The following is a 24,001-nucleotide window of genomic DNA, read 5'->3' as shown; positions in this document are numbered from 1 at the left end:
ATTTTTAAACTGACACAGAAACTTGGGGACATCATCCCCTAATGATGAAGGCCATCCAGTCAAGAACACACGTAGCCCTCTCCTTAGGCTTTCTGATGGTTACGGCAGGTAGCTGTGTAACCCATTTCTGCGTGCTGAGCAGCAGAAGTTGGGCGAGGCTTTGGGAAACCTATGGCTTTCTTGATAACAAATACAGACTCAGCTGCCATGTGTCTTTTGACCTTTGACCATCTACTCCCCACCCCCTGCCTGAAATGTAGATATGATGGTGGACCTGGATAGGGAGCTGTCCTCTGTAGAAGGTGCTATCAGTGCAGTGCCTGTAACTCCATGACATCGTTCCGGCACTCACCACTGGCTTCCTACAGAGAGCTCCTGGGCTTCTCTACGAGGGGGCGTTCACTAGGTGTCCTCCCATGGAAGGCCTAAGTGAGGGGAGTTAGTGACCCTGGGAGCAGCCCTTCACTCACAGCAGATCAAAGTTGAAGGACAAATATCCCAGCTTCTTTGGCTTTCATGTGGGCTAACTCAGAGGTGTGGGCGGCACCGGTGGGATGGACACCAGCTTCTAGAGCAGTAACCTAATTACCCATGCATCCTGTATTAGTTCCCTTCTTGTTCCTGACCCACTTCTCCACTCCCCTACTTTTCTGGAATGACCTCCAAAATGAGTCATTTGCACAAAAATCCTTGTGTCTGGAACTCCTTCCAAAGGAGCCTGACCTACAACATATTGTGACAGAGAATGCAAAGCACACTGAACGGTGGAGAGGGGTCTAGAAGGGGCCGAGGTCCTGGAGGCCAGGCCTGGACCGCAGCAGCCCTGGACTGCCCATCTCTGGACTTTGAGAAAATAAGTCTCCTATTTAGGTAAGCTGTCAAAATCATGTTTCTATGGCATACAGCCAAATGCAATTCTGAGAAGCTTGGAGAAATAATTAGTTGGTTACAAATGAAACCAGTCATCAGTCAGCCCTGGCTGCTAACAAGATGGACACTGTTTGCATTTCTAGCCCTTACACTGTATGGCATGTTAGTTAATGGTGTTACGCGTTACTTTATTTACCCCTATGTCAATTCCACGAAGTTGGCCTCATCAACTCCATTGTGCATTTGCTCAGGAAGACTGAGTCTCTTGTCCATGCCCATAAGGCTAGTGATGGAAGCAGAACTCTAAGTCCAGCCATATTTTCCCACTGAGGGACAGGGGCTGGGTTTTTATTCCAAGGAGTCTGCGGCATTTAGGTAATGAGCCACACCCTCCACCAGCTCCTTTGGCTTTTAGCTCATTTGCCTATCACCAGCCTTTATGTTTATTGAACTGCATGCTTGCTTCTACCAAGCTCCTCCTCCTGGCGGCAAAGCCCATCGTAAACTCAAACTCGACACACTGATTACTGCTCCTCAGATACACTACGAAACCCTCTTATCTCTGGGTCTTTGCTCAAGCTCCTGCCCCTGCCAGGAATTCCTTACTTCAGAATAGGAATAGAGTAGGACGTAGTATTCGGAAGTAGGAAATAGTGTTAGGTTCCAGGGAGGATAGTCTTCTGTCGTCAGGCTTGTTGTGGGCAGGATACCCATCCCAGTATGGCTCCTAGCACCCAAAACACAGATGCTTAGAACATGGAAGTAGGCAGCCACGGTGGAATCTCAAGTTGAAGTCAAATTTACTATTTAAAATCATTAACATCAAATTTCGCCACCCATAAAAAGAAATGTACTGTATAGATTTCAGATAAATGAAACATACCCATCAATCATTTAATAAATTACATTCAAGCATGATACTTTTTCTAAAAAAAGGACAAAATTGTGGTGAAAATATTTATTAAAATGAGCACTTGAACACCTGATGGACCCTATCAAATAATATTCATTTACTTTTGTGAGTTTCTCTGTAGGGCTGAGCATTTTCAACTTTCCTGGCCTAGGTGAGAAGAGGTTGTGTTCTCTCCTGGTAACTCAGGAAGCGCAACACACGAGTTCCAGCCGCTGGTGTGTGGAGACAGGGGCGGCACCCACGACTAGCCTCGAGAAAGGCATGCAGCACTTCGCACCCTCAGACCCAACCGAGTTTGATCTGGGGTGAACCTATGTGCAGGCTGGAGAGCTGCGCCAAGGGCTCGCCCTGGCTGGAGGACCGAGGGAAAACGGCATGCAGACAGTGCCCTGAACTTAAAGCAGGTGTTACAGGAGGCAAGGCAGCAGCCAGGAGCCTTCTCACAATTCCAGATCAGCTGATCTGATGATATTTAAAACAAGACAGTGAGTAGGAAATACAAATGCTGGCTGGGCTGGCTCAAGAACTAGGCCATAGTACGTGAGACTTTGAAGACTGGTGGTCCTCATGCTGCCCATAAACACAAGTAGGGTAGCAACTCAAAGGATGCCTGTCTGTCTAGTTTCAGTTGGTGAGGAATCCACACAAATGTTCAATGTCAATTTTTCATAAATTTATTTCATAGAGTTCCAACTTTATTTTTTAAGAACAATAAGGTTCATTAAATGACAATACAAAATTTACAAATGAGATGACAGAACTATTTTAAATACATTTTGTCGGTAAAGGCATTTTTACTGACTATAAAATTAGGTGAGACAAAAAGATAATTATGCCACGGCTACTGTCAAAAGACTTTGAGATTGTGGTTTAAGTTCAAAAGGTTAAGGGCTTTACAAAAAGACAAGACTGCTAATTACACATGAAAAGTATTTGATTAGATACAGAAAATACTAATAAATGTGGTTTTCTTCCTTCTGAAAACCAGCTTTACAAAGTAATACCAGCTCCTATTACATTTTGACCTATTTAATGGCACTATATATCCTGGAAGATTCAGAGTACATCAGTTACGGTGGCTGCCAATTAGGTCACCATTATGTTTCTAAAATAATTTATCCCAGATACAGTGGAGTAGCCCATACTTATTGTGTTGTGCAAACTTAGATATTTTCAGTACTTCCTATATTTTCCCAAAGTTATGTTTCACAGGACTTTGATCATTATTTATGTCTACATTAGGGTTCAAAACACTAATATCCTTTCTCAGAACATCAGAATAAAACCACTTTCTTTGATGTAACAAGCTACATTCTAAGAAATAATTCCAAACCTGCTATATTAAGACAGAAAGTATCTGAAGATCAGATGGATGTTCAGGGGACTGGTCCCACAGGGATTTATCAAAATTTTAATATTTTAAGAGGAATATTTTGGGAAAGAAAAACATGTTTTATAATCTAGGATATGCTTAAGAGCCTATGGTCTCCTAGCCAAGTGTATGAAAAGTTTTCCTTAAAGAAATACTTGGCTCTAAGTCAAGGCAAGCTTTGGCTAATTGATTGGTAGCTTTTGTTTGGCTCTGGAGGTTTCCATGGAAACAGCCTGAGAGAGAGAAAAGGCAGCATCATCTTTATCCGTAATGCCATATGATAAAACTGCTTGTTGATTCATTCATGCTATCCACAGCACAGCATTACTTTTGATAAGCATGGACAGAGGGGAGGCGTTGAGTTCTTCTGGGCACACTTTGGATTTCTTGTCTTTCTCTATCTGAAACCTTAAAATCCTGGTAAGACCTCCTCAGAACATTTCCCTCAAGAGCCTCTACTTCAAGTAATGCTCCAATAACCAGAAACCAAACGAAGAAACATGAGCATCAAATGGAGCTCCACTGCCAAGTTCTTAAAATTATATGGCACCAAGCTGCCTGTGGCTGAAGACATTATTCTGAAGAGTATTACAATTCCATCATATAAGCTCTCAGCCAGGCAAGAAACGCCACCTTAAGTGTTTATTATACACAGTTGAACCAGGTGGCATCAACCATCATTTTTCTCCCTGTCTAGATTGTGTGTGTGTGTGTGTGTGTGTGTGTGTGTATTTTAATATAGTAATATATTGGACACAATTACCGAATCTCATTTCAGGAAAGTGCTTCTCAGAAAGGCCACCAAAGCCTAGTTAAAAATTATGCATAAAAAATAAAACATGAACAAAAGAAGCAAGACAAGAAGGCATGCAACCTTTAGCACCATATGGAAGACCACAGACAGCAAGAGTATTGAAAGGTCTAAAGAGGAAAATGTAGTTCTGGGCTTTATCCTAGAAAGGGATCCCAAATATGGAACCCATTTGTTGAGTCCAATACTTTAAAAAAAGGAAAGCCTGAGGAATTCTTAACAGAAATATCAAAATCCATGATTTCTAGGCAGATAATGTGACACTGTTCTAAAGAGCACTGAAGACCTTCTTTAGGAACAGACTGCTCACGCTGGAAGATGGGCTGGGAAATCACTACCTGCCTCAACGAATTAAAGGATGCCTCAGTCAAAGACATGATGGACCCACAAGAAGGACTGATTCACTCACGGAGAATAGCTTACTAATGAGCAGTCAGCTCCCTGATATCTGCATAACAGTCAGGTGCCACACTAAACAGATTCAATCTGGCATATAAAACTGTGCATTCCACATAGCAGAACAATTGAGAAATACCCACACCACTGTGCACCACGACATTCATGTGGACCTCTAGAGCACAGAATAGTCTCAGCTTGGTCCTTTCCAAACACAGGGAAGGGTTAACTTTAGAGAGGCTGAAACAGGAGGATCTCAGTTTTGAGGCCAACCTCAGCAAAATAGCAAGATTTGATTAACCTTGAGAAACCCTGTTTCAAAACAAACAAACAAAAAAACTGGGCTGGGGGTGTAGCCCAGAAGTAGAATGCCCCTGGGTTCAATCCTCAGTGCCACACACACAAGAAAGAAGAAAAGGTAGTCTCTTCTACTGCAAACCCCTCATTATACTGACGATGGAAGAGCTATGAGCAGAAGCCGCGGGCTCTGAGCTCAGCGCTCCCCCATCGCCTTTATCTCTCAGGCTCCTTTATTTATCTCTCAAGGCTCCTTTATCTCAATGAGCATCATTTAACTGTGTTCAAGGACAATGACCGAGAAGTATCCCATAGATAGAAAAAACATGCTGCATTTTTGCAAAGATTTTGGCAATTCAGGTTCTGATGTGCTTAATATATAAGGGAAAACCCCAGTCATCTTTCGATAAAAATGTCATTTCCTCCAAGAAACGGGTTCTTTTCCTGAGAGCTGGTTTTCACAGGTGCTGGCTAGCTCACAGGGGACAGTTTTCATAGGCACCATCTTTGCAGTGACAGCTGGATGCGGCAGGTCCGGGGTCATCAGGCGGGCTGAAGTGGCTGCTGTCTTGAGAATCTGTACCAATGCTCTTGGTCTCTGACTGCAGGTGGACAGAAACCTGCACCGCGATCTCCTGGCCTTGCTCATTCAGAGAGCCGTCGTCTGAGTCTCCTCCTGGCGAATGACTGCGCCCCAGCTCCGGGTTAATGACGTAGATGCTGCCTTGAGCATCCAAGGCAGGTCTCTCTTTGATTCTTTCTGCCATGTCGTCAGGGTCGTCCACTCGCACAGCCTCAAACATCTCCTCGACGAAGGCCCGGCAGTTGAGGATGAGGGGCGGCAGAGGAACGCTCCGCGCCAGTTCTTCGATGTAGCGGGCGAACTCCATGGTCTTGAACTGCGTGACCTTGGCGAGCTCCAGGGTCTTGGCGGACGTGATGATGGGGATGCGCTTCGCGATCTCGAAGGCTTTCTGCAGCTTCTCGGCCCCTTCCGTCCGGAAGAACTCATTGATGGCCTTCTCCGTCTTGCGGAGGTGGCTGCTCATCATGCACAGCCGCGTGACATTCAAGATGAGCGTGATCGTGAAGGCCACCAGGCAGACAATCATGTAGTAGATGCTCATGTCCCCCGAGGTGAAGATGACGCGCAGGGTGACTGAGTAGGAGGCGCGAGTCGGGGAGGCGACAAGGCACGTATAGAGCCCGCGGTCGTCGAAGGCTACGCTGGTGATATTTAGGAAGTTATCAGAAGCCAACCATTTTCCACCTGATGATCCAACAGAAATGAAAACAATTACAGCTTATACAGTGAGTAGCACTACTAAACGTGCCACCTGCCTTACCAGTTTCCACCTTTACGTGAAAGTACTTCATTCATATGTGAGAGTCTACCGCTTAAGTCATGTAAAACGGGGCAGATTGTATGTTCACAGTTAGAATTTAATGAGCCTGGAACTTAGAACAAAACCAAGATCTTCCTTTCTAACACTAATGACTGCATCATTTTCTTTTCATTGCTAGACATTAAAAGCTTTTCAGGGAGACAGTGTGTCTAAACGGCATGAAACGACTGCTCTTTTATTTATTTATATTTTGTGGTACTGGGGATTGAACCTTGGGGCACTCTACCTCCAAGTTACAGCCCAGACCTTTTTGTTTAGAAACAGCATCTTGTTGGGTTGTGGAGAGCCTCGCTACATCGCGGAGGCTGCCCTCAATCATGTGATTTTCCTGTCTCAGCTTCCCAAGTACTAGGATGATAGGTATGTGCCACCATACCCAGCATGACTAATCTTTATTTATTTATTTATTTTTTTGTGGTACTAGGGGTGGAACCCAGAGGCTTTCTACCTCTGGGCTATACTCCCAGACCCATTTTATATTTTATTTGGAAACAGGGTCTCACTAAGTTGCTGAGAGCCTCACTAAGTAGCAGAGGCTGGCTTCGAACCTGTGCGATCCTCCTGTCTCAGCCTCCCAAGCACGGGGATTACAAGCGTGCGCCACCACGCCCGGCTGTGATTAATCTTTAAAAAGACGTTTATATGTAATGTGTGTGTCTATATCACAATCATTATATGTTCTAGAGGTTATGCCTCAAACATAGAACCATGGTTACTTCTGGGGTGAGAGGTTACGGTAATCTTTATTTTCTTCTTTCTACTGTCCTTCTCTTCCTTTGTGGTACTGGGGGTTGACGTAGGACCTTGTACGTGCTAGGCAAGCACTCTATCTCTGTACTCTCTCGGCCCTTTTTAAAATTTTTGAGATAGGGTCTCACCAAGTTAAGCAGGCTGGTCTCAAAATTGCTATCCTCCTGCCTCAGCCTCCAGAGGAGCTGGGATTAAAGGCATGAACTACTATGTCTAGCTATTTTCTTCTTGTTTTTGGTCCTGGGGATTGAACCCACAGGCATTCTACTACTGAGCTATACCCCCCAACCTTTTTTTCTTTTTTTCTTTTTTGGTGGTACTGCGGATTGAACCCAGAGCTACCTCTGAGCTACGTCCACAGCCCTATTTAAAACTTTTTTGTTTAGAAACAGGGTCTTGCTATGTTGCCGAGAGTCTTACTACATTGCTGAGGCTGTCCTAAAACCCGAGGTATTCCTGCATCAGCCTTTTAAATACTATGATTACAGGCATGTGCCACCATGTCTAGTTCCTTTTATTATTTTTATTTTGAAATAGGTCTCATTACGTTACTGCACCTGACCTTCAACCTGTAATCCTCCTGTCTCAGCCTCCCAAGTACTGGATTATAGGCATAAGCCAACCTATTTTCTTTTTATTTTACTGTTTGCTCTTTTTCCATAATGAACTTGGGTGACAAGACACAAAAGTTATTTTTTTTAAACTAGCAATTTAATAATTTGTTCAATTACTAACTGGCTCATCTGGTAGGCCTTGAATGTATTGATTTGCTTTGTTAGGAAGGTCTGTGATGCTCTAGATTTCCTGGAGAGGGTACCTGAAACACGAGCCAGAAGACACAATACAAGTCAGGGGAAACGAGCAGCTTGGTAAGGAATCAAGTTACCTTAGAACACCATGCTTCTGTTTTAACCTAAATCATAAAGCCTCTCATCCGCACATGATATTTCTTTTTTTTTTTTTTTTCTTTTTGTGGTACTGGAGATGGAACCCAGGGGCATTCAATCTCCGAGCTACTTCCCCTGCCCTATTTTTTATTTTGAAACAGGGTCTCACTAAGTTGCAAAGGGCCTCACTAAGTAGCTGATCGCGAACTGCGATCCTCCTGTCTCAGCCTCCCGAATGCTGGGATTACAAGCGTGCGCCACCACGCCCGGCTACATGATGATGTCTCTACTCAGGGTACGTGCACGCAAGGTATAAAACTGACTGAGGAAACAAAGCATGGACCACCCGCCCTGGCTCAATACCCTTCCTGGACCCTGGCTATTTAACCTGGCTCTGCTCGTGTGACTCCCAGGGTCGTGGTCAATTCTGAGTACTCTGAACCTTGACTATGAGAGCTCCTCAAAGATGGACGGATGGCCACGCTGACCTGGGTGTGGGGTGACCCAGTGACCAGAGGTGCTCTCGGGGAGCCTGGATGCGTGCGAGCTAAGCAGCACCCGAGCGCTTCCATCCTCAGGTTCCAGGGCTCTGGGTTATTGTGGGGGCACGTACATTAGTAAGCCCACTGGATCATGACCATTTTTATCATCATCAAAACTGATCTAAATTTTATAGCTACACTTATTTTTAGGAGCCAGCACTTCACTAATGCAAAAGAGGGAGAAATTTGCAGCTATGGACAGAACCGTTATGTCACAGCTTCCGGTCTATGAATCCCAGGCTGATGAACTACGCAGACCCCATCAGCTGCGGCGACGGCACAATCTACACTCCAGCTCACCTGCTGACAAGAGCTCTAGATTTACGAACCTTCTACTGACTGACAGCTCTTCACACTCCTCTCACTTGAGATTCATAAAATTTAACACAATTTTCCAGAGCTGCTGCTGAAAGCATCAATGATAGATGTTAGTAGTTATCAAAGTAAAGGTGAAGATAGGAAAATGAAACTGCCATTCCACTTGGCTGGTTTTGTCCTAACCTAAGGCCTTGTTTATGCAGCCAGTCTATAACAATCACACTGAGTGATTCAAATCTCAGATGTGTTGCTGTTCAGGATAGCCTAGAGCCCAGAGGAGAAAGGCGCCTAGTTCAGTGGGTCGAAATACAGAACCCTAAGTCCTGTTCAAAATACACGTTCTGGGCCAAACTAGATATTCTGATTTAGTAGGTCTGTATATTTAATAAGCTGATTAGAAATACTCTATACTTCCTAACAATTCAAATTCTCCAATCTACTGGCGACCAGCTATTTAGTGTGTTGAAGGTTTAATTACTGAATGTGTTCAGTACATTCAGTAATTAAAACTACGTATACCCCTCCCTCCCTCCCTCCCTTTATTGCAGTGCTGGTCTACAAACAGAAAAATTAAATAAAAAAGCTCCCCAAAAGGAGACCTATATTTTATTATAATTATGTTTGTGTACTTTTTCAGAGTCAGAAATTTACCTATTTTCAAGTAAATTAGAGTACAGAACAGAAAACTGAGCTAGAAGAGCTTAGGTATTTCCACAACACCCTTTTTATTCTATAAGGGGGTCTACACAAAGTCCCAAGCAGAGCTGTACAGGGGTCCCTAGTATCCATGGACTCCGTACCCTCAGATTCAACCAAATGCAAAGTAAAAATATTTTGGGAAAAAAAAAAAACTATCTGCACTGCACATGTACAGTTTTTTTTCCTGTCATTTAATATTGTTGTGCAAGTGTTCACATAACACTTGCACTGTATTAGTTATTACAAATCATCTCGAGATGAGTAAACTATTTGGGAGGATGCATGTCGGTTGTGTGCAAATACCCTGCCACTCCATAGTGGGTTCTGGTATGTGTTGGGGTTGGGGAGCCAATCCCCTGGGATACAGGAGACCACCTAACTCATTAAGAAGAAACCTCTTGGATTTCTTCTAGCATTTACAGTAACTCATTTTGAAGCAAACATTCTTGTTTTCTTCAGTTTAACTCCCTTCCTGATGTATTTGCTCAGGGCCACAAGACCGGCTATTCCCATGCAGTCTGGGTAAATGGCGCCCGCACGGAAGCGGCCCTGCCCACACAGCTGCCTGCAGCAGCTCGCGCTTGGTCTACCGTCCACAGAGGAGCAAAGCAGACCACCCAGAGCGAGGAAACAGCTGGCCGTTACCGTTTAGACACCTTTGAACTTACAACTACTCTTCGAGGTTTCTCACTAACCACGCCATACAATCAGGAAGACTAGGGAACGAGGAAGCGTAATTACACGGTTACCTCTGTCTCTGCCGTCCAGCTGCTGCCCTTTTGAGTTGTACCAATGGACGTCTTCATGGTGATCGGCCGTGAGAAGACATTCGATGGAAACACTGGTTCCCTCTCGGGCGATGATGACGTTATCACCCGAGTGGGAGCCTGCTGAGAGCTCGGAGCTCGGGAGAAACGATGCATTGTGGGAACCGTGATGTGCTCCCAATGGGGTCATTCTGTTGAAGTCCACATCTTCCAAAAGGAAAGCAGCTGGCACAGTAACAATCGCCACCACCGTGAAGAAGCAACAATGTGGCTTCATGGGAAAATGAAAGTAAGTCTTGCCTCAATTTGGAAATCTCAAATGCTTCTATGTTCTTACAAGAGCACAGTGGGCAATTTATTGCTTGGTAGAGATTTCCAGAAAAGGTGGTAGGTCCAGGTCTGTTTTGGTGTCTTCAAGATGAAAAGGACATGAGTGGAGACCAACCTAAAAGAGCCAAATAGAAACAATCAAGCGAGTCTCATAATGGGGGAAGCTCTGTGTGTTTCAGAAACGAACAGGCATAAAGTTGACTACAATAAATGGTGCTGATATCAGGCCAGGCAGGGATTGGAGAGAGCACCACCTAAAAATCTCACTCAGAGCTGGCAGAAAAGGCACTGAACTGGGAAGCGGCACACCTACACTCCGTCCTGGCACTGTTGCTGACTGGCTGTGCGACCTTGGCGCGCAGCATCCTCCCTGGGCTTTACTCTTTCCTCTGTCAGATGAGGGGCTGGATGCGATCATCTCTGAGGACTCTTCTAGTTCTGAAAAGCTACCGCTCTATTTCACTCTGACACACTCTATGCAACAGGGAGCCAGCAAAGGCTAAAATATTTAGCTTAACGATTTTTATTTCGACCTCCACCATTACCATCTGTCGTTGCATCAATAATGTAAATCAAATGGCACATCCTAATCGGAACCATGGAATCCAAAATTAGTGTAATTCAAGTACGTTCATACATTAAATATAAATAATGCAGGGGCACTTGAGGTAGTTTTTGGTCTTAATAACAGAAAGAAAACTGCATCGACTGCAGAGTCATAAATAGAAGTATTGCCTTCTAAGGCTACAGAACATACCTCTGCGACAAAAATGCTAGACAAAGGTTCTCGTTTTTAATAGTTTCCTCAATATTAAGAGACAATATACGGTATATTTAATAGTTTATAAGAACACCAATTTTCTAGTTCAGAGTCTAGTAAAATTAGCTAAGGGGAGAAGTGACATTTTAAGTGTGTAGTTGAAAGACATGCAAATACAAAGCTACAGGAAAAGACTATTGGGCAAAAAGAGCAAAATGTCACGAATGGAAATCAAAATGAAATCTCAGCCTGAGTTTTAGTGTTGATGATTATCTTCCTGCTAATTAGATTTCCCTTTTAGTGCTAAGTCTCAAAGAAAAAAAAATTAAATTATACTTCTGTAAGATCCGGGATGAAATGCACAGCTTTACCTCTTGTAAAGGCCCAAGATAATTAGTTTTGGAAGTGACATTTACTCTTCTTTACACTCCCAGGAAGGCGGCTTGAGCACAGAACATAAAAGCAGTGCATCACCGTGCTGTGTCATTAAACCCCTCAAATCTGAATTACAACAAGTTGTAAATGTCATTTGATTTTTTATTAGCCCTTGAAAGGATGGTTGAATAATGACAACAGATAATCTTCTAAATCTTAAAAATTTAAGGATGGACTATTTAGAGTAAAACAAAACTCACGCTTCAGCTCTACATGGCAGGTCAAACACACGTGTTTTTTTCTATTTTGTCCTACAACCCCACTGAAATGACAGTGAAGGAAACAAATCTGGGCTTGGCGGGATTTGATAAATGATTCGATCTAATCTATAAACCTCACAGGGACTTGCTCCTTACAATTCTGCTAGAAGTTCGTACAGAATCCAGATTAGAACCTGGCCATTTCTTTGTAAGAAGGGCCGACAAGCAGAAATAAAGGAAATAACACACTAACTGTCAGCCGCGAGCCAGCCACCCTGCGCGGTGCCTGACAACTGGACCCCCAATTCCTTCTCACGGGAAGAACTCCCCTGCAGTGGACGGGCTCTTCTCCTTTACTCTCCTCGAGTGTGCTCCAACACTGCTCCAGTCGCCCAGGACTTTGAAAGGAGCCCTGTGGCTTCACTTAAGATAGCATTTCCCCAAATTCCTTACTCCGTCTACTGTCCTGATTTCCTATTTTATTTTGGTTACATCTGGGTACCAAATTATGGCCATTAGGCCTTTCTTTTTGGGGGGGGGTGCTGGGGATTGAGCCCAGGGGCATTCTATCTCTGAGCTACGCCCTAGCCCTTTTTTATTTTTCATTTTGACACAGGGCCTCACTAAGTCGCAGAGGGCCTCACTAAGCACCCGAGGCTGGCCGCAGACCTGGGCTCTTCCTGTCTTAACCTCCCACGTGCGTGCCAGCATGCCCGACAGGCCTTTCTTTTATTTAATTTTTAAATTTATTTATTTTTTGGTGGTACTGGGGGTGGAACCCAGGGACCTTCTACCTCTGGGCTACACTCCCAGACCTATTTTATATTTAATTTGGAAATGGTCTAAGTTGCTGAGAGCCTCACTAAGTAGCTGAGGCTGGCTTTGAACCTGCGTGATCCTCCTGTCTCAGCCTCCCAAGTACCAGGATTACAAGCGTGCGCCACCACGCCCGACTCAGGCTTTTATTTTATATTAACTCACTATTTTATATTCATTAATTTGTGTGGAAAGGAGACTATATCACTTCTGTGGATAAAAGTAGCTGTATGCATATGTACAATGTAAATAACAGTGTTAGTAACCTCCATAGAGACCGCCTAGGCTGGAGGCCTGCTCTCATTGTAGGGAAACCAAAATCAAAACCCCAAACCCAAAAAACTCTCCACAATTCAGTTTACTCTAACACCACATCACTTCCTATCCTGCCATCTCCCCGTCACTGAGTTTTAGGCGAGAGCTACACGTTTCTTCTATTCAAGTGAACACCTACTGTGTGCCAACCTACTGTGTGCAACCCAAACCTACAGATACCGTCTCTGCCTTCACAGAGCTCAGTCTGGCAAGGGATACAGACACTTAAACATAGATAAAATATGCTCAGGGTGCTACAGGAGGACCTGACCTCACTGCAGAAAGCCTCCCTGGGAAAGAGAGGTGCACAGCAGGATCTGAGGGACAGACAGGATCAGGAATGGAGTGCCTCCGGGGGACAGGGAAAAGGAGAGGGCCCGCTGGTCAGTGCCTTCAGGAGAAAGGGCTGCAGTTGGGGCGGCGACAGGCAGATCTCATTACCCACCTCTGAGGTGGTCAGGGAATGCTGGCTTTGATTTCTGATCCCAGAGAGGAACTTCTGGGCTAAGTGTCAAATCAGAGATGGATTCTGGGAACTGGGGTGACTGAAGGGAGTGAAGGAGACACTTGTGGAAGATGAAGAGGTCAGAGGATGAGCAGCTGCGGAGAGGGGCGGCTCACGGCAGCCAGTGGAGAAGGAACCGCAAGAAGAGGTGCTGACTCGTCCTCCCTGCTGAGATGCAGGAGCATCAGGAGAATGAAGAGCCTCCAGCGAGGGCGTGGGGCCCCACACTGTCCCCATGAACTGCTGCAAAAAGCCCTTCTGCACATGGTTCCCAGCCTTCTTGCAGACTGGCTCTTCCTGCCCACGGAGCCGCAGCACACCTGGGCACAGCACGGCTTCTCTCTGCCCCGCCCCTTCCTCCCCGGTGCTGGCGCCTGCTGCCCTGAACTGCCAGGCACTCTGCCCATCTCCCCCTTAGTCCCTTAAGCACTGGGGCTGGCTTTGTTTTTCTTTTTACATGTCACAGTGTGCACATGCTCAATAACTATCTATTGGTGCAGATTAGTTTCAATTGGATAAGGTATGTGATAGATCTTTATAAATTGAATAATGTTCTACAACAGGGACCAAATTATCCTAACTGACATGCACTTACTGGTAGCTATTACATTCTCAGCGACAGAACTAGCCAATGTTAACAACCTCAAAAGACCATAAGGTACTCACCTAAAGGCATGCAGAAAACATTCCCAACCCTTAAGGTCTCCATTTACTATTCTGTCCTAGGAGATAATAGTGGGAATAAAAACCACCAACTTCAGTTTCCAAACTAGGCTGAAACATCGTAATTACCTAGAGAGCTTGTTAAAAATAGAAAGTCCTGGGCTGGGCATGGTGGTGGCGCACACTTGTAAACCCAGTACTTGGGAGACTGAGACAGGAGGATCCCGGTTTGTGGCCAGCCTCAGCTACTTAGTGAGGCCCTCAGCTTAGTGACACCCTGTTTCAAAATAAAGAAGAAAAATATAGGGCTGGGGGTATAGCTCAGTTACCACTGGGTTCAATCCTCAGTACCACAAAAAATAAAAAATAAGTGGATAAAAATCTCTAGGTTTGGGCTTAGAATTTATGGTTTTCAATGAGCTCCCTGAGCCATTTAGAAGCAGTGGGTCCATCCACTGGCAGTTATCAGAGATAGCTCCTTATCTCTGAGGCTTCAGGCTGTGTGCATACTTGCAGTGAGGGAGCACTGGTCAATCCCATTCCACTCTGAGTTCAGGTTACTCTGGAACAGTGAAGGTCTCTACCAGGGCAGAATAGCAGAAAGGCTCAGAGTTCAGATTCTGGAGCGCATCTCCTGGACTTGAACCTTGGCTCTGACTAACCGGCTTGGTAAAGGCTTATAAATCGCTCAATCCCTGTGCCTCAGCCCCTCATCTTTAAAGTGGGAAGAGTAAGAGGACTTATTCTCATGGGACATTGTGAAATTAAAATAGGTTTGTATAAAACACAGACTCTAGTAACCGCAATCACTGAATATACGCCAGCTGTTATCATTAGTGGTTCTTTTGGAAATCATGTTAGAACATACACTTGATAGTTACACCGTTATAAGCACTTTTACTCTGATGGTTACCACGCAACCGTCTAAACAACTTGTGTGTGTGAAAAAGCAGTAAAATGCGATTTCAATTTTTAACTTAAAACTTCACATTTTTCCTTTTCTTGTTGCAAGTAAACATTTTGCAATAACATGACTCAAACAGGCGCTGTGACCTGAGCTTAGGTTTCAGCCAAGATGCTCTTAAATGTTGCTCTTAAATGTCCCAAGTGTGTGGGAGAGAACCCTGAGCCCCACTCAGCCTGTGGCTCGCTCTTCTTGGGACCAGGAGGAAGTCAACCCATCAGCTAACTAAGCTAACTAGAATCTTCGTTCCTGGTATTTAGAATGGAGGCATGTGTGGGTTAGGGTCATTTGAGGAGGAGAAGACGTACTGACTGAGTCAGTCAGGCTGAGGGAAGGACAAAAGGCCAGAGAAGGGAGAGAGCCTGGTGCAGTGTCCCCTGCCTGCAAGCCCAGCAACTTGGGAGGCCGGGGCAGGAGGATCACAAGTTCCAGGCCAGCCTTGGCAACTTAGTGAGACTTTATTTCAAAATAAAAAGTAAAAAAGGATGTAGCTCGGTAATAGAGGGCCTCTGGGTTTAATTCCTTGTATTTCCATAAAATAAAATAAGAAATTAAGAGATGGTAAGAGAAGAGAGGGGCTGAAGGGTAGAGAGGAGATGGAGGATGAGGTTCACACATGCTATGCTGGTTCCTGACAAAATTCAACTTCCTGGCTCCAGTGACTTATTTTTATTTTTTAGAGAAATAAAAGTCTTCTAAAATAAAAATGAAGACTGAGCATGTGATCAAGGAAGCAAATGGGGAAGTGGTTAGACGGGAGGAAAGAGATTCAGCTAACGTAACTGAACCTAGAAGGGCCAGGCACTCCTTGCTGTGAACCTCCTTCTTTACACACTGGAGTGCGGCATGCAAACTGCCCGTGAGGCCGAAGCTGCACTTCCTGTTCTACACACGCCCAGCCACTTGCTGCTACCAGAAACCTGCAGGACCGGGTCTAGGACGCGCATCACCTGGGAACCGCGGCGAGGCCAAAGGTGTCAGGGCGGCCTACAGCACTGCCTTCACGTCAGGGGGAAAGCAGGTCTGATGACAGCGTACACGTGGTCAGCACCAAGCATCTCATACTGACTCCACGGCATCCGAACACACGAGACTTCTGACTAGAGCTACTGAGTCGCCCATTGGGAGATACGAGCCTGCTGAGCAGAAGGGAAACGCCAGCAAATGGGTGTCCACGTGGCGGAAGTGGAAGAGAGGGAAGACAACGCCCTGGGGACCAGGACCTCTGGCCTTATTCCCTCTACTAAATCTTTAGTTAGCTTGAATAGGTTACGGCTATTTGCAATAAAAACCGCATCAACTATGAAGGTCCTTTCTGTTGTTTTTCTTCCCTTGGCAGCACTGCTAAAGCTGAATGACTATAACCATTCTGCTCATTCTAGTGAGGCTTTAAAACCTCCGTAACATTAGGGCCTGTCACAGGCGAGGTGAAGCAGCAGGTGCTGCTGGGATGCTCGGGTGAGCGACTGTCCCGACACTCAGGAGCGATCACACCAGCCTGGAAGGTGAGGGCAGAAGTGGCTCTGTACAGGACAGGGTGGGAGTGCTGAGCAGAAGCGGGCCTGCGCCCTGAACGCAAAGGACAGAAAAACTCAGAAACTTTCAGGATGCGGTCCGCGCTAAGTGTGGGCGCCTAGACTATGCGCTCTCCTCAAAGCAGCAGCCGATATTTAAAGCTGAACAATAGAGTTAAAGGAAAACCAAGTGCTAGCTTTCTAAAATAATAAAAAAGGGCTACACTCTGCTTGTGCGTGAAGGTACTTAGAAGAATTCGACGTTACCTTTCTTCAGTATCAACAGGAATATAACAAGTAATGTTACTCAAAGCCAACTCCATTTTTAAAGAAATCTTTTGGTATGCAGGATGTAAGCTTTGCTAGGATCATGAATAGTCAGAAATGTAGATGATTTTACCCTAGAAAATCACTCAGAATCTTGACTATATTATTTTTAAAAAGAGGGAAAGAAGAGCCTGTAGCTGTCGCCCCTAACAGATTGCCTTGCTGCTGCTCCTGCCAACTTCTGAGGGAAGAAATATTTCCATTCAGTTCCAATTCTCAACATAAGTAAATAAGGAAGTAATGTGGCTGATTTCCGTTCTGGTGGCTCAATATTAAGTTGGCTGAGGAAACTGTTGTTTGCAGAAATAGTTCTGGGAAAACTCGAAGGGAGAAAAATACCGATGCCCAGATGGTATTGTTTTCTGCTCCGATTATGCAGGGATATTAAAGCTCCATTCTCCATAATTAAATGTGCTCCCGGCTATTTTTACAGCTTATCCACTCTTCTCTGCCTGCACGGTCACACTTGGGAAATGGAGGAGTTCCTACAAACTGGCACAAAAGTTGACAAAGTGCCATTTGGGATTGGCAAAGAGGTGCAAAAGCAACCAACAGAAGAGCAGACTGCTAGCACTACGCTACCCTTTGCAAAGAACACACACAGTTGTTTTGCTTCAACTTTGCATTGTTATAGAGAAGTGTAATAGAAAACGTTATATTAAGACAGAAATCACCATTTTGAGGGACAATTACGTACAAGTTTCTAATGAACATAGCTCTTAACGCTTGTAGTAGCATCGTCTTGGCACCAGTGCACGCCCCAAAACCTGCATTTGGGTAGTTTCAGCTCAAACTTCAAAGTATCTCTGGTACCCGCAGCAACATCTTCTGTACGGATTTTTATTAGAGCTTTGCTTTGTGTCAGTTATACCTGAGATTTTTATTATTTTTTGGCAACAAACATTTGTTGAGTAAGCTACTGGAGGCAAATGACAAAAATATCAAGACACAGCTTAGACTTATGATCTCGCCACCTGTTTTTCTCTAGTCTGAAACATCTCGCAGTGCCTTCAACTCAGTACGTCTAAAACCAGTTTTCATTCTCACTCTCAGATCTGCTTTTCTAACATATGCACAGCTTGGACAATAACCCACAAGTCTTCTAGTTTTATAATACCAGAGTTAGAGGATTGTAAGGCTCCGTGGCTAGAAGAATGGGCTCCGAGGTTCGTGATCCTACCCCGGGGTGAAACCAGGGGCTTGAAAGGCCTTAGTTTTTACATACGTAAACACATCATAGAGTGGTTGAGAATGACATGAACGGACATGGGTAAATTATAAATATATGGCTGGGCGTGGTGGCGCATGCTTGTAATCCCTGTGCTTGGGAGGCGGAGATGGAGGATCGCACAGGTTCGAAGCCAGCCATGCTGGCTTAAGAGACCCTGTTTCCAAATAAAAAGTATAAAATAGGTCTGGGAGTGTAGCCCCAAGGTAGAAGGGTTTCCAGGAACCGCAGTACCACCACCCCCCCAAAAAAAATATATATATACATATATATATATACACACACACACACACACATATATATATACATACACATGGCATGGTTAATATTATTCCACTTTGCAGACGTTTTTCAATTAAGTTCTTTCATACCTGCCCTAGACCGCTGTCCTTCCATTTCATTTGGGTACCTGTATTATCCTTTAATCTCTAAAGAGCTCTCCCTAACTCCAATCTTACCCTTTTTGATATATCCACTCACCGCCCTTCTCAGAACTGAGAACACAAATCCAAGCAAGTCCAGACAACTTTAAAATCCACTTGTGATTTTCCACTGTCCGTGAGATAAGCGAAAAAGTCCAGTCTGGCATCCATCACTCTCAGGACTGGTCGCAGGTGCGCCACGGGAGTGACGAAGGAGCCCGGCGGCGGCTGTGAGGATGGAGCTGCTCGCTCGAGGTGAGCGGACTGAGAAGGGAGGCCTGAGCGCTCACCCATTCTGATGGCCTCTAGCGGTCTTGGTTTCCTCCTCTGGAGGCTGATCAGCATCTCTTTCTTTGCTTAAGTCCAATAATCTTCCTAGCCTTCCCGCGCGGGCACAAAGCCTCATTTCACCATAACATTCTCATCCTCCTTATTCACGTTGCTTGAAACTTCTTGCCCTTCTCTACTGTTTTTATTTATTTATTTATTTATTGTGGAAGTGGGGATTGAACCCTGAGACATTTTACCTCTATGCTTTTCTATTTTTTGTTTTAAAATAGGTCTTGCTCGTTTGCTGAGAGTCTAAGTTGCTGAGGTTGGTTTCGAACCTGCAACCCTCCTGTCTCAGCCTCTCAAATACTGGAATTATAGGCGTGTGCCACCAAATCTGGCTCCACTGATAACTTTCTGTGGAATTCTACCCTCTTCATAATAGCTAACTCTAATTTCACCTTATCCTGGAGTCCCTTTCACCTAAACTCTCACCCCAACTCTTTCTTCTGGAGGTCTCTTTTGCTCTGTCAGCCCCTAGCACATTGAGAGCACTCCACTGGAAGACTTACTGTAGTTTCCCTCTCTTACTGGTTATTTATCTGTTCAAAACACTGTAAGCTTATGAATGGTGGTCTAACAACCTTTTCAGTCCTTAGCACTGGGCCACTGCCTATGTCAGGTGCTCAACAATTTGAGCGCAGATACTCCAACTTGTAGCCCGAAAGGCAACTGCTATGAACTTCTTACTACCTTCCCAGGCCTCAGGCTCTGAACATGGCTAATAAGGAGATCTGAAGATGAGGAAATAGCTTTGTTTACGGTAGTAGGCAGAACACTCTGAAGAATTGGTTCTCTAATTGGTTTTCTCACGCTGAAACTTTAGGCCATTTATAGCAAATTAATCTGTGGTGTTTGTTAAAGGTGCACTCTTGTCCATACTCAAACTTACTTGGCATCTCCAATGAGAGGGGTGTGAGCATTTATAAATTGAATGTGCACATAGTCTTAATGGTTTAAAAATCAAGCCCATCCCCCCCCCCCCAGGTCTGGGGATGGAACCCAGGGGCATTCTACCTCCAAGCTACACCCCCAGCCCTATTATTTATTCTTTATTTTGAAACAGGGTCTCACTAAGTTGCAAAGGGTCTCACTAAGTAGCTGAGGCTGTCGGAGAACTGCGATTCTCCAGGCTCAGCCTCCCAAATGCTGGGATTACAAGCGTGCCCAGCGCAATTTAGCAATCTTTATCACTGGGACTCTATCAAAACTCTATTCATCATAATACCAGGATATCTGACTTTTTCACTTTCATTGTCATATACAATGGTGCAATTTTCCAGGGGCTACAGGATAAGTGATTCTCCAAGGGAATACAAGAGAAAATGAGAACCTAGCTGTCTTCTATTAAGTCAGACACAAAAAAATTTGTAAAAATAAAACATTGCCATTCCCCATATTTTTGTTTTGGAAAATATTCTTTATAGAAAGGCTAGTTCTGTTATCATGTATTGAGTTTATTTACAAAAAAATCAACTTTTTCAAAAGTTCTGTTTTGATTGCTAAAGTGGTAAATGTTGATAGCTCTAACATACAAAAAAACTCTCTGAAGTTCTCAGTGGGTTTTAAAAGTGTAAAGGGATTCTAAGACCAAAAATTTGAGCAGTGCTGGTATAATTACTAACAGAAGCATTTTCAACTTAATCTTAATGCCCTTAAGAGGTTTACCAGGAGAACACAAACTCTGATTCTATCCATTTCCCATTGCAACGGAAAATCAGAGGTAATTACCCATTTGATACTTAGACTGTTTTTGCAGTCGGCATGTTTAATGAGTTTCCATGTGATACTGACGCACCTAAGTTTAAAGAACTACCATCAAAAGCGAAGGAAAATATCGGGAAGGTTTTAGGAAGTGGAAATTATTATATCTGGACATTAGGACCATAGTTCTGAAAGTCTTAAATGGAGGTGGAAGGCCTGGATTCTCAAAAGCCACGTCCTCTTGTTTTTCTGGGATTAATTTTCTCCTGTCTTTGCAAGAAGGCTGCCTGCAACGCCTCTCTGGCTTTGTTGATCTGCATCTCATGTGACCCCACTAATCAAAGGTAAATGAAGAGGTGCATATTTCTGAGGACGGCAGGAGTAATCTTAAAGCAGCAAATCAGCACGTCACACTTAGGTTTACAAACTCCCCACCGTTTTCCCCCTGACTGCCAAAAGTCAAGCTCCTGGCTCGCAGGCCTCTCAGGACTTCCTCTCCCTCCCTTTTGGCTCCAGCCTCCGTGGTCTCTTTTTTCTTTTCCTGATTGGCTAAGTTCTTCCCCACTTGCTATTCCTTCTGCTTGGGATGCTCTATCCAAGCTCCGCATAAGGCTCACTTCCTCATTTGTTCCATCCCACGATCTTGTCTAAATTTCTTTTTCTTTTTCTTTTCGGTGCTGGGGATGGAACCCAGGGACATTCTACTACGACCTACGCCCCCAGCCCTAGTTTTTATTCTTTATTTTGAAACGGGGCCTCACTAAATAGTAGCTGTGCCTGTCTTCGAACCGCGATCCTCCTGTCTCAGCCTCCCAAATGCTGGGATTACAAACATGCACCACTACGCCCGCTTCTAAATTTCTTTTAAGCACGCACTACCTTCTTAAATGATCCAGTTGGCTGACTTTACCATCCGTTCGGCCACCAAGACGTCAGAGACAGGACCGCAGGGCTTTTGCGCGGGTTACCAGTGCGCCCAGGGTGTAGGGCTGGCAAATATTTGGCGCTCCGTAAATGTTGGCCGAAGGACACAGGCACCCGGGCCAGGCCTCCAAAAGGAGGACGGACACCCCAGCCTCCAACACCCCGGACCCCGACCCAGCCAAGGCGCCCCCAGCCTCCCAGGACGCTCCCCCGCCCGCGCCCTCACTCACCGAAGCGGAACCCAGCTACTTCCGCCCGAGCAGACGCGTGACCCGGAAGTACTCTCGGTCAGGCGCCCCTCCCCGCGCTGACGGAGCACTTCCGGGGCAGAAGAGCAGTGGTCGGCGGCGGAGCCTGCGGCGAGGGCGGCGGCGGGCTTGGCGCCGGGCTTCCCGGAGGAGGCTGGCGGGGTGAGGTCGCGGGTCTGGCCTCCTGTGGAGGCCGCTGGGCGGGAGGAGGCGGCCTGAGCGCGGCGGCGGGCGCCATGGCGGGGTGCCGGGCGGTGAGAGCGCTGCGAGCGTGTGAGCTGTGGTCGCTGTCAGCGTCAGAGAACTTGGGCGCCCAAGTTGACGTCGCAGCTCGGGTTTGGGATCTGGTCCTGGACGCGGGAAGAAGCGGGAAACATCTGGACAGGGGATGTGAATCCCCTATTAAGAACGAGAGCGAGGATGCGAACAGCTGCACCGCGTCCCGGGAGCAGCTGTGGCCCCGGGAGCGGGTCTGTGCGGCCGCCGTGCCGGGCCCCCTCCACCTCCGCACCCCGAGTCCTTAGGAGCTCACAGCCCGCTCGGCAGGCGAGGAAGCCGAGGTGCAGAGAGGCGAAGTAACCTCACAGTGCTGCTGTATAGGTCAGAAGAAAGTCGCGCCCCGCGCCCAGGCTCCTAGCTCTTAAGCTTAGCCCGCCCGGTTTTGGTGGATGGGTGTGAGTTTAGATATGTATGTGTATGTGTTTTATTGCTTAAAAATGTGGGGCAGGCTAGGTGGGGTGGCGCACGCCTGTAATCCCAGTATTTAGGAGGCTGAGATTGGAAGATCGCAGGTTTGAGGACAGTCCCAGCAATTTAGCGAGACTCAGCAACCTAGCAAGACCCTGTTTCAAAAGGAAAAGTTTAAAAAGGGCTGGGGTGGGGGTGCCTCAGGGTGCAATGCCCCCCCCCCTCTCTAATTTTAATGTTTGAATTATTACATTCTTTCTCTTCCAGTTTTGAAAATAACATATCTCACTATAGAACACCAGAAAAGCTTAGGAAATCATCGATAGTGCAGTTTTATCTACCTAGTATTCTTTTGGGCGCGTGCGTGCTTCTGCTGCTAGGTTATGAATACGTCAAGATCAGGGATGGTATAGCCATTCTAACATCGAAAGTAGTAATATAAACAGCCATCACCACAAAACATTCTTTTCCGGATTATACGAAATGTCTGGCACATTCTAAATGTTCGTTAAATCTTCATTGCACAAATGAAAGAATTAAATGAGTTAAACCAGTGTTTAATATTTGGGTGAATGTCCTGGTCTTTTATTAATTTACATGAATTCTATTTCTGTAGTATATGTATTTTGTATTACATACAGGTATTTACTTGCTTAGCCTTCTCTTCAGTAAGTGTCCTCAAACCACATTAGACAGAAACTTGAACCTATAATATATAAAGAGTTCTCAAAACTCAACAGTAAAAAGCAAACACAAAATTCACAAAATACATATATTTTGTATTGCAACACATGAGTTTTCTCATGTGTTTTTTCTATACCAGTGAATATTCTCATTGATGTTAGGACTAGTCACATTAACATAAATGAGTGAAGTGGATTTAAGGGAAGACTGGGGTACAGGAGAGTGCTGACCCTGGCTCCAGAGGCCCAACAGCAATTTGACACGCGGTAGTTATCAGGCAGTCAGATGTGGGCCCAGTGTTGCCAGATCTTTTAATTTTACAAGAGAAGTTGGAAACTTGTATTTTTATACGAAGTCTAATTTTTAAATGTTAGCAACCAATTAAAAGTTTAAACACTATACAGACCAGTTAAAAACATCTTTAAGCTGGATCTGGTTTCTAACCATTGCTCTAGGCTTATTTTGTGTACATTGTTTTTGCATCATATTTTTTGATTCTAATGGACATCTCTGTTCTTATTTCGTTTTGTGTACCTCAACTACAGTGCTGTGTTGAATCTGCCTTAGTTGTTAACATGTATTTTTTAGTTTGTTAGAAACATTTTGATGGCATGAGATGGATCTATTTTGTACTTAGTACATAAAATGTTTTTATATGTACCTAAGGCATATGTGTGTAGGTATGTGTGAGATACATTTATTTCTTCCTTGTGATATTTGGTTATTCTGAAAACTACTATCTATTTTTTGTCCAAGTACCAATAGTATCTTGGCTTTAATTGCCAAAAGCTGTACCTCTGGAAGGAATTAGATTTAAGTTGTAATGATTAATGATTAATACGATTTTTGAAGGACAGTCAGTAAAAGGGGAAAAAAAGATAACTAACTGGGATCTTATTTGAATGAAAAACTTGCTC

The 24,001-nt window shown here is 44.9% G+C and overlaps 1 protein-coding gene across 1 annotated transcript; it reads right to left on the bottom strand.

Moving 5' to 3' along the window:
* Positions 1 to 5,135: 5,135 nt before the first annotated feature.
* Positions 5,136 to 10,305, bottom strand: MFAP3 (microfibril associated protein 3; the record flags this gene model as incomplete). The annotated part of the gene is made up of 2 exons (XM_080699119.1): positions 5,136 to 5,929; positions 10,011 to 10,305. 2 exons carry the CDS (start codon positions 10,303 to 10,305, stop codon positions 5,136 to 5,138), a joined length of 1,089 nt encoding a protein of 362 aa, XP_080555245.1.
* Positions 10,306 to 24,001: the final 13,696 nt, after the last annotated feature.

This window comes from Muscardinus avellanarius, assembly GCF_963383645.1.
Source record: "Muscardinus avellanarius genome assembly, chromosome: 7".
NCBI lineage: Eukaryota > Metazoa > Chordata > Mammalia > Rodentia > Gliridae > Muscardinus > Muscardinus avellanarius.
The sequence above is the reverse complement of the archived record's forward strand: the minus strand, read 5'-3'. Positions and strand labels throughout refer to the sequence as shown.